This window comes from Eretmochelys imbricata, chromosome 26 (assembly GCF_965152235.1).
Source record: "Eretmochelys imbricata isolate rEreImb1 chromosome 26, rEreImb1.hap1, whole genome shotgun sequence".
NCBI lineage: Eukaryota > Metazoa > Chordata > Testudines > Cheloniidae > Eretmochelys > Eretmochelys imbricata.
Genome location: NC_135597.1, coordinates 7,528,263 through 7,538,898, shown reverse-complemented (window position 1 = coordinate 7,538,898; position 10,636 = coordinate 7,528,263). Strand labels below are relative to the sequence as shown.

At 43.7% G+C, this 10,636-nt stretch overlaps 1 protein-coding gene across 1 annotated transcript; it reads left to right on the top strand.

Moving 5' to 3' along the window:
* The first annotated feature begins 2,392 nt into the window (after positions 1 to 2,392).
* Positions 2,393 to 8,657, top strand: GNRH1 (gonadotropin releasing hormone 1). Its single transcript, XM_077805876.1, has 4 exons — positions 2,393 to 3,182; positions 3,741 to 3,882; positions 5,367 to 5,462; positions 8,214 to 8,657. Exons 1-4 carry the CDS (start codon positions 3,103 to 3,105, stop codon positions 8,241 to 8,243), a joined length of 348 nt encoding a protein of 115 aa, XP_077662002.1. The 5' UTR covers positions 2,393 to 3,102; the 3' UTR covers positions 8,244 to 8,657.
* The last annotated feature ends 1,979 nt before the right edge of the window (positions 8,658 to 10,636 follow it).

The window sequence follows — 10,636 nt, the reverse complement described above, 5'->3', positions numbered from 1 at the left end:
AGCGTTAATGACCAGACCTTGAAAAATGCAGAGCAGACTTTCAAAAGAGCTAAGTTCCCTTTAAGGCATCATAACTGAGAGCCAGGTTTTTCAAGAGAGTTCAGCACCTGGCCACTGGATCACAATGGGAACTGGTAGGTCCTGAAGCCTTTTGAAAATCTGGCTCCAGTTGTGTTTACGGGGCAGTTGGAAATCTGGCCGTGTGTGTCTGCAAAGCCTATCTGTTGTTGATTTGAGGAAAGGTTTTGACTTCTAAAATACAAGAAATAAACAAAAACTATGCAAGTCCTTTCCTATGTTCTGTGACTTACCCCTAGGTATTATTTCACTTACTAAACCATTTTAACAGCTTGATTAGTTGTATCAGCAGGAGTCGCGTGTTAGCCCTTCCTGTTGAGATGTTACATTAGGAGAGAAAATTGCTCTTTTCCCAAAGTAACTAAATCCTCCTTAAAATACTTTAATCTTTATCAAATTACTTTTTAATCCGTTAATCTGAAAGGGGAGAGGAGGACTGTGAATGGGCTACTAAAAGCGAGGGCTTGGGTATTTCACTACTTACATGCACAGTGGGGAGCATGGGAGCAAACAGCTGGATAAAAATTCAGATTTTTGCAGCCAAGTTTGAGTTTAACCCCTTGTTATTGGCGCCTATCAGCATATTTATAGTCTGCAATACCTTTCAGCTCCAAAAGGTGTAAAGGTCACTGCTTAAAGGCATCAATATAGTTTGTTATTGCAGGTTTCAGAGTAACAGCCGTGTTAGTCTGTATTCGCAAAAAGAAATGGAGTACTTGTGGCACCTTAGAGACTAACCAATTTATTTGAGCATGAGCTTTCGTGAGCTATAGCTCACTTCATCAGATGCATACTGTGGAAACTGCAGCAGACTTTATATATACACAGAGAATATGAAACAATACCTCCTCCCACCCCACTGACCTGCTGGTAATAGCTTATCTAAAGTAATCGTCAGGTTAGGCCATTTCCAGCACAAATCCAGGTTTTCTCACCCTCCACCCCCCCACACAAATTCACTCTCCTGCTGGTGATAGCCCATCCAAAGTGACAACTCTTTACACAATGTGCATGATAATGAAGTTAGGCCATTTCCTGCACAAATCCAGGTTCTCTCACTCCCTCACCCCCCTCCAAAAACCCACCCCCATACACACACAGACTCACTCTCCTGCTGGTAATAGCTCGTCCAAACTGACCACTCTCCAAGTTTAAATCCAAGTTAAACCAGAACATCTGGGGGGGGGGGGGGGGGGTAGGAAAAAACAAGAGGAAATAGGCTACCTTGCATAATGACTTAGCCACTCCCAGTCTCTATTTAAGCCTAAATTAATAGTATCCAATTTGCAAATGAATTCCAATTCAGCAGTTTCTCGCTGGAGTCTGGATTTGAAGTTTTTTTGTTTTAAGATAGCGACCTTCATGTCTGTGATTGCGTGACCAGAGAGATTGAAGTGTTCTCCGACTGGTTTATGAATGTTATAATTCTTGACATCTGATTTGTGTCCATTTATTCTTTTACGTAGAGACTGTCCAGTTTGACCAATGTACATGGCAGAGGGGCATTGCTGGCACATGATGGCATAAATCACATTGGTGGATGTGCAGGTGAACGAGCCTCTGATAGTGTGGCTGATGTTATTAGGCCCTGTGATGGTGTCCCCTGAATAGATATGTGGGCACAATTGGCAACGGGCTTTGTTGCAAGGATAAGTTCCTGGGTTAGTGGTTCTGTTGTGTGGTATGTGGTTGTTGGTGAGTATTTGCTTCAGGTTGCGGGGCTGTCTGTAGGCAAGGACTGGCCTGTCTCCCAAGATTTGTGAGAGTGTTGGGTCATCCTTTAGGATAGGTTAAGTCATTATGCAAGGTAGCCTATTTCCTCTTGTTTTTTCCTACCCCCCCCCGATGTTCTGGTTTAACTTGGATTTAAACTTGGAGAGTGGTCAGTTTGGACGAGCTATTACCAGCAGGAGAGTGAGTCTGTGTGTGTATGGGGGTGGGTTTTTGGAGGGGGGTGAGGGAGTGAGAGAACCTGGATTTGTGCAGGAAATGGCCTAACTTCATTATCATGCACATTGTGTAAAGAGTTGTCACTTTGGATGGGCTATCACCAGCAGGAGAGTGAATTTGTGTGGGGGGGTGGAGGGTGAGAAAACCTGGATTTGTGCTGGAAATGGCCTAACCTGACGATTAATTTAGATAAGCTATTACCAGCAGGACAGTGGGGTGGGAGGAGGTATTGTTTCATATTCTCTGTGTATATATAAAGTCTGCTGCAGTTTCCACAGTATGCATCTGATGAAGTGAGCTATAGCTCACGAAAGCTCATGCTCAAATAAATTGGTTAGTCTCTAAGGTGCCACAAGTACTCCATTTCTTTTTGTTATTGCAGTAGTACCTAGGAGCCCCAAGTCCTGGACTAGCACCCCATGGTTGTAAATGCTGTACAAACACAACGAAAAGACAGCCCATGCCCCAATCTAAGTAATATAGTTGTCTACTGCATCATCTAAATTATACTTTCAGCTTTATAGAACCAAGAATCTCAAAGCACTTAAACATATTGACCACATTTTCAAAGTATCTCAGCACCCAATGGGCATTCAACGTACTGAGCATTTTTGCAAATCTGCCTGCTTGTTTTGGTGCCTAAATGGAAGCTGAGCACTTTGTAAAATGTGGCCCTTGAGGTCTGATGTACAGAGATGCTTGGCGTTTAACGAACTGAATTCCTTGTACGTTTAAACTGTTGCACACAGTACTGGTTGCATCTCAACAATTCCAAACTTACCCAGGATGTACTTTCTACTTAAAATAATTAAGAGCCATTGAAAAGAAAAATGAGGATTTTCCCTAGGGAACCTCCGATTTCTGGCTTCTTAAAAGAAAGACTGTTTATGGCTCTTAGTGACAACACTCAGCTGAATTTAATAGCTACACCCGGGGTGTTCCAATTACATGCTTCACTTCTGGTACGCTATAGCAAATTTAAGAACAAAATTACAGTCCACATGAGACCATTAAATTGTCACCTGCAGGGAAAGCTTCAGTATTAGGAGAAGATACGTGTATATAAAAAGCAAGATGACAGGTACAACAGGTAGGATATTCTCTGAAGAAGCAGAACTGGAATTATTCATTCAGCAGCTCCTCTCATCGGGAAGGTAATGTACTTGAACCAGACCATGCATTGCATTTTGCACACTCAGTGTGTCTAGATACTTGACTGGGAAAGACTGCAGGGCATTCTTCAAGGACTGAGGTATTAGAAGAGGAACTGATTAAATTGAATGGATCAGTTGCAATAGCCTGCACCAAAACCCTGGGATCTAGACGCTCCTGAAACTCTGGGGAGGTGTCCAAATAGTGCAGATGGCCCTTCTCTTTATAACAGGCTAACCCTTAATCCTGGAGTTGAGCACATCCAGATCTTTTAGAAATACGCTTGAGCTACAGCTGGATTTCAGGTGCACTGGGCTAGAATTTAAGATGCATTTCGGAAATACAAATATGGTCATGGTTTTGTAGTAAAAGAATTGAGCCATAACCCCAGTATACTAAACTGATTATTGGAATGGGTGGGTGGGGGGATTTGTGACCCATGGATTCTCAGCAGCTGTTTGCAAGTATAGGTGCAATTTGTCTTTTTATAGAGTACCCCCCGCCCCCATCTTTGTTCAGTCCCTGTACTATTTTTGCCTTTATATTTTGCTTTCTGGTAGAATGGAGAAGACCATGAAGCTCTTTGTAAGTTTCCTCCTGTTTATTCTGTCTGTGGAGATTTGCTTGGCTCAACACTGGTCTTATGGCCTGCAACCAGGAGGAAAGCGGGATGCTGAAAATCTGGTAGAATCATTCCAAGAGGTAGGTTCTTGGTTTTAAAATGACACTTTATTCAGTGTACCTTTCCTCACATGCCCTCCGGGGGATGAGAGCAGAATAGCAGCCTGAGAATCTAAAGGTATGTCTACACTGCAATTAATCCCCATGGATTCCCGTCAGCTGAAGGATTGTGGGCTACAAAACTGCAGTATAGACACCTGAACCCAGCTGTCTACATTGCAGTTGCATAGCCCTGAGCCCCAGCCAGCTCCTGCTGGCCAGCTGTGGGTGGATAATTGCAGTGCAGACATCTAATACATTTTTAAAAACTTTTTGGAAAATTTTCATTTTAGTGAAAGAGGCCAGCTTGACAGCCCTGGAGACGCAGTTCTAGCAATAGAAGAGAGACAGTGGCAGCTTCCCCTATCTGTCTAAGCACTGCTGTGTGTTTTATTTTAAAATCGGAACATCTCATGTTTGATGGGAGGGAACGCCTCTAAGAACGAGAGTTTCCAGTTTCAGCCAGTCCGTAACTTCTCTGCTATTTTGTCAGCTAAGATTCCAGTCAGCTATTTTGTGATGGCAACGCTCGCTCCACTTGAGCTCAGGGAGGACAAGGAACAGCTGCCCACTGGCAACTGGTCACTGTAGCGAAGTGAAGCCTCGCCAGTGCGGCGCCTCCTGCCAGTCGTCTGGGAATTAGCTCTTTTCCAGCGTATGGAGCGCCTTCTGCAGGCTGGTATCTCGCCTGCTACTGGCTCCGTGTCCCTCTCACACCCCGGTGCCCCTTTAGCTCGGGGTTCTGCCACCAGCAGTAACCCACAGTCTGGGTCTCCCCTCCCAGGGGAACCCTCTAGCCCCTCCTTGCCTCAGTGGCTACTGCCAGTCATCGTCTGGCCCCCGCTCACTGGGGCAAACTGTAGTGTGTCATGGCCACTCATCGTTGGCAAGGAGGTCGGACCAGCTGCCTCTGCCTATCTCTGGGTTGCACCTTCCAGCCCCGTACCTGCATAGGCCTTTACCAAGTCCTCAGCCTGGGGAGTGGCCTGGCTGGAGTGCCCCAGCTCTGCTCTGCTCCGCTCTGCTCCAGGTATTGTTTTCTCCCCAGCAGCTAGATCCGTCTCTCTCCACAGCTCAAGAGAGGGACCTAGCTCCTCCCTGAGCCCTTATAACAGGGCCAGGTGGGGCTGCTTCCCCAATCAGCTGAGCCTTTTCTCTCGGGAGTGGGGTAACTGCCCTGCTACAGTCACATGTTGGCCATTCACTTGGATTCAAACTAGTAACCAGAGCTGAAAGCCTTTGTCCGCCATTTCCATTTGTTGGCACCTTCTAACTTCTGTGATTCATCTATACTTTCCGGAGCATTTCTGAAACGTACCATAACAAAAGTGGGATAATACTGGTTATCTGTAGTGGGAGGGAGAATGGTGAATTTGAAGTAGAAAAGCATGTCCATCTAGCATAGTAGTGTAGGCCTTTAGCAGAAGATTCTCTTTCCATGAGACTTGTATCCTCTTCTAATTCAGCTTGCCAGTGAAATGGAAAAAATAGGTGAACTGCAGCATTTTGAATGCACTGGCCCACATCAGCGCTCCATGCTTGGTGGTCTGAAGGGAGCTCTGGTAAGTAAAGCTTTGATTTATTATGATGGAAACTCAAAGGACCATTTTTGGTGGGGGGTGTTGGTGCTTAGCAATGCTGGTTCTGCCTCTGCACCAACTGAGAAAATAAAATCAAAAGTCAGATAAATTTTACCTTCATCCTAATTCTATGCAGCATTCATAATTTGTTAATCCCACAGAGTAACTCTGCCAGCTGAAGGGTCAGGCCATATGGATGCTGCTCCCTCTAATGTGCACTCACTGTGGAGTGTCTATTCCGTACAAGCTCCAAAGCAAAAATAGCAGAACGTTAATGAACAGACCAGCAGAGCCCCGACAGGCAAGTGCAGAGAAGTCTAGTGTCCAACCTAGAATTTTGGGCAAAGGTTTTCAGACATCACAAGGGGTTTTCTGTGCCTCGTTTTCATGTGTCCAACCGGTACTTTAAATAGGACAGATGCTCAGCACTGTCTGAAAATCAAAGCTTTTTGAGATGTCTCAGGAAAAGCACCTAAATACTGAGGCAATCAAAATCACTAGTCCTGTTTGAAAATCTTGGCCTTCCCATTTACCCACTAACTCTTTCCTTCAATCAACTGACTGAACAAATGCAAACCTCAGCTAGGAGACGGCCCTGGAAAGTTGCAGTGCTCAGAGGTTCGCAGAACATAGGGGCCAAACTCTGACTTTGCAGATGTGTACATAAGTAAGCTTTGACTTCAAATGGGAACTGTATGTTCAAATTACTTAAATTGTGAACTCTTCAGGGCAGGGATTTTTTTATAGTACCTAGCACAATGGGGTCCTGGCCTATGGCTGGGCCTCCTGGCCTCTACTCCAATACAAATAATGAATAATGATTTCTGGAAATATTAACACAAGGATCTTTCTCCTGTGAAAACCTTTATCGGGGAAGCGGAAAGAGCAGCCGGTGAGTCATCTGAATGCTTCTTACCCATTTAGGAGGAAGTACTTTCCTTTCTTTCTCATAGGTGAAGGCTCACTAATTGGATTTTCAGGTTTGCCAACCCCAAATTACTTTTAAAATATCTTTGCAATCTTACATGGTATGATGAAAGAAGGGTTTAATGCAGAAGCTCAAGAATTATGTATCTGCTTCTCCTCTGGTATGCGTCATACACGCTGTGGCCAGCGGACTACCACTTCTCCACAGCTCACTTGCTACGGTCTGCAGTGAGCTGGCTGCTCATTTGGCGCTGGCTCCTCCTTTCCAGCCGCTGAATGACACAAACGACATTCAATCTCTCCCTGTATAACTTTTCCATGTAACCAATTGTTGCAGTTGCTAAAGGGATGTTTTGCAACCAGCTAGTGGAAAGTAAGGTGATTCACACAAAAATGAGTGTGTCGGGGGGTGGGGGGGAGAGAGATGGGAGACTAATCTCAATTTCAGGTCTCAGGGAGGCTAATCTCAATGGTTTCCCAGAGGAAATACACCTATAGGCTAAAGGGTAGAGCAATCTCTTTGCCAGAGGTCCCCAAAGAGTAGGGGGAGGGTACGGACAGGGGTAAGTGGGGGGCGTGCAAGATAAAATGTTTCCAGACCACTGCTCTATGCAATTCAATCGTTAACTTCTGAGGCTGTCAATTAGTTGCATTGATACCGGACTTTATCCTCTAGATCCTATATTTACAGAACAGAGTGAGACGGAAGGATAGGCCAGTGGTTTGTGGGTTAGCATGAGAATCAGAATGGGATTCAACTCCATGCTCTGCCACACTTCCTCTGAGAGCTTTGGCAAGCCATTTCAGTGCCTAAATTCCTTTAAAATCTGGCCCTATGGAAGCAGCCAGGCACCTAGTGGGATTTTCAATGGGAATTAGACATGTAGGCTCTTTTGAAAGCACCTATATACCTTAAAAAGCTGGGACTCAGTGTCTTTGTAAAATGGGGATAACCACATTTTCCTACCTCCCAGGGGAGTTGAGGATAAATACCTTAAAGCTTGTCAGGTGCTTGCATACCTTAGTAATGGGAGCCCTATAAAGTACTTATCTATTCTAGTTTGGGAGAAAGACAGTATAGTTCCCTAGACTATATCAATAGAATCTCAGGCTACAAGAATAATAGACGGGGCAAGGTAGATCAGTACCTGAATGGCAGACTAGATACTGCAGGAAGCGGTGCTGTGACAGTCCAGAGATACGCGTCACAGAAAGTAAGATTTTAGCTCTGGTAGTCTGGTCAAAGGCTAAATTTGTAGAGGGACACTTAACATATTGATATTTCAAATGACATTTCTTCACTACTTGTCCTAAACTGCTGTTGCTATTCAGTGTTAAATAGTCTGTGTTGCATTTCAGGGGTGGGCAAACTGCTAGATTAGTGGTTCTCAAACTTTTGTACTGGTGACGCCTTTCACATAGCACGCCTCTGAGCGCGACCCCGCCTTCTAAAGGAAAAACACTTCAATATATTAAACACCATTATAAATGCTGGAGGTAAAGCAGGGTTTGGGGTGGAGGCTGACCGCTTGCCACCCCCCAGTTTGAGAACCCCTGTGCTAGATGTAGGAGTGGGATGAAAGGAACTATTATAAATGTAAGGTATGGCATACTGCACTCTCACCTACCTGAGCAGGTGGCAGAGATCTGCTTAGTTGAGATTTGTTTGGTTCTAGCCCTCTTCATGACAGAGACCCTCCAAGCAGAATATATTTTAGTATGGCACATGGCCTTAAAATTCCAAACCAAGTAATTTTTTCCTTTTTTTTTTTTTTTAAATATCAAATTATACAATGTGTGTTACAGGCAGGTCTGATTGAAGGAGAAGCGGAGTGAAAGAAGATCTGAATTCATGAAGGCAAATGGAATAAAGGACCAGTTACTGTAACATTTCAAAGCAATGATTTAACTTTAAGGTCTGACCTCTGTTTAGATTAGTGTCATGTGTATAAATGTTCAAATACAAAAACCACACCGAGATGTTGGGAAAAAAATTTTGGGTGGAGTATAAGATAAATGACCGTATGGGGCAATGGATCGGGCTACAAGAGACTTGGATTCTACTTGCCACTGACCTGCTGTGTGACTTTTCACATGTAGAGTGTCTAGCAAAATGAGCCCGTTATGTTTGTTGGGGCCTCTGGACGTTAGTGTAATACATCTAAGTTACCTACTATTAAACAACACACAATTTCACAAGTCCATGCATGGAAGACATTTAGGGTGTTTTTTCCCCAGTTTGCTCAATCTACATTTATTTAAAAAAATATTTACAAACTTTACAACAGTAAACACACTGTTTTCCAAACACGTACATTTGTACACCTTGCTTTACAGTCTCAGTAAATAATATGCTATTTAATCAGAGGCACAGAATCCCTTTTCCAAGCTTGGCTCTGGCCCTGTCTTCAGAACCAGTTGAAAAGCTGTGTGTATGGGTGAGGCAGCTGCAGGGGGATATGAAGCTACTTGCAGCCCACAGTGGTTTTAAAAACTTAAATAATCAAGTCAAGTACCTCCAAGGAATCAACCTGGTCATGTTATGCCGCAACATAAAAGTAAGTTTCCCCAGCATTCAAGAGGAACATATCCCCTACTGCTGGTATTAAATGGTCATAATACCAATATCATTAAGTAACACATACAGGGAGACAGATCAGGCCAACATCATCTGTATATGTTAACGGTATGTGGCATGATGATCTTAACTCAGTTCTCATTAGGCTATTACGCTAGTGGGACACAGTGGAAGCTGAGGGCCAGTCTATACTACAAACAGTGAAGCTACACCTCTGTGGCACTGTGAAGATGTTCTAAGCCAACAGGAGAGAGCTCACGCATCAGCTTAGTTACTCCACCTCTGCCAGAGGTGGTAGCTACGTTGGTAGGAGAAACTCCCCTGCTGACATAGTGCTGTCTATGTGGTCCATATAACTTCATTGCTCAGGGGTGTGGATTTTTCACACCCCTGAGCGACGTAGTTACACTGAAGTGTGTAGTGTAAACCTGGCCCGAGTTAGGCCAACACTGGGCGTGTGCATTTGAAAGTCACTCCCTTTAATGTCAGGAGATCAGTTTGACCATGCTACTCAGGTGTTTTCAGATTCCCCTGGAATCTTAGAGGGAGGTTCTTGCGGGGCAGTTACATAGTTTGGTCTACAGCTGTTGCTGGAAATGAAAACAGCGACATATGTATGATAGAACAGCTTTTAACAAACAGCTGGGATTGAAACAGGGAACCAGCCGTAGTCAGGAATGTTTTCACTACCCCCCCCCAAAAAAAATTACAGTTAAATTACAGACATATCAGTCTTTTTAATATTTCCATTTACAATTATAAAAATAAATAAGGACAGTAAGTCTGGAGCAATGAATCCTACATTATCACTACAAGTCTAACTCACGGTTCATTTGTGGAAGGTATGCTGGCTGGCACAAAGTAGGAAAGTTTATTAGATGCAAATTTTCCACTCCTTCTCGATAGGCACGGCTGCATTGTCTGCCACTGCTCCACCCAGAACACTTTTCACTTGAGTCAACCTCTTTCCTAATCTAATAATCCACTGAAAGGGAAAAGTGCCCATTTCTCCCCAGGCATGGATAAGAACCTGTAATATTTTAAATCAAATTTATCCTGGCATTACAAATTTTAATTAAAAAGCACCCAAAAAGCAAGGGTCACACAAATTTCTCAGTGGAAAAAATGTGAATAGACTAGCAAGGCCAGAAGGGACCATTGTGATCATCTAGTCGGACCTCCTGTATAATGCACGCCATGGAACTTCCCTAAAATAATTCTTGTCCGAACTAAAGCAGATCTTTTAGGAAAACTGTCAATCGGGATTTAAAAGGTTCTGGGACTCGAAACCTAACACTCATTTTGAACAGCGTAGCTAGGAAGTGAGATTACGTATATATTTCAATGCAGACTGGATTTTTGGTTTCCAGGTTTGGGTTTTTTAACGTTACGGTCAGCACAGAAGTAAGCTTTCATTTCTGCTGTGGACTGATTATATCATGGTGGGACTTGTTTTTTTGTCATCCTTGGGAGAGACTGGGTAAAATTTTCAAAAGCATTCCAAGAATTTAGAAGCCTAACTCCCCTTATCAAAATGAATTTAGGTGCCTAAGTCCCATTTACTTTCCATGAAACTTAGGTTTCTGAGGGCCTAATGATGCAGATAGGTATCTTGTGGGATTTTCAGAAATACCAAGCTCCCACAGATTTA

Coding starts and splice junctions, on each gene's coding strand:
- GNRH1 (XM_077805876.1), top strand. CDS start 3,103: ATGACAGGTACAACAGGTAGGATATTCTCTGAAGAAGCAGAACTGGAA. Junction 3,883..5,366: donor TGGTAGAATCATTCCAAGAG/GTAGGTTCTTGG, acceptor CTTCTAATTCAG/CTTGCCAGTGAAATGGAAAA. Junction 5,463..8,213: donor GTGGTCTGAAGGGAGCTCTG/GTAAGTAAAGCT, acceptor TGTGTGTTACAG/GCAGGTCTGATTGAAGGAGA.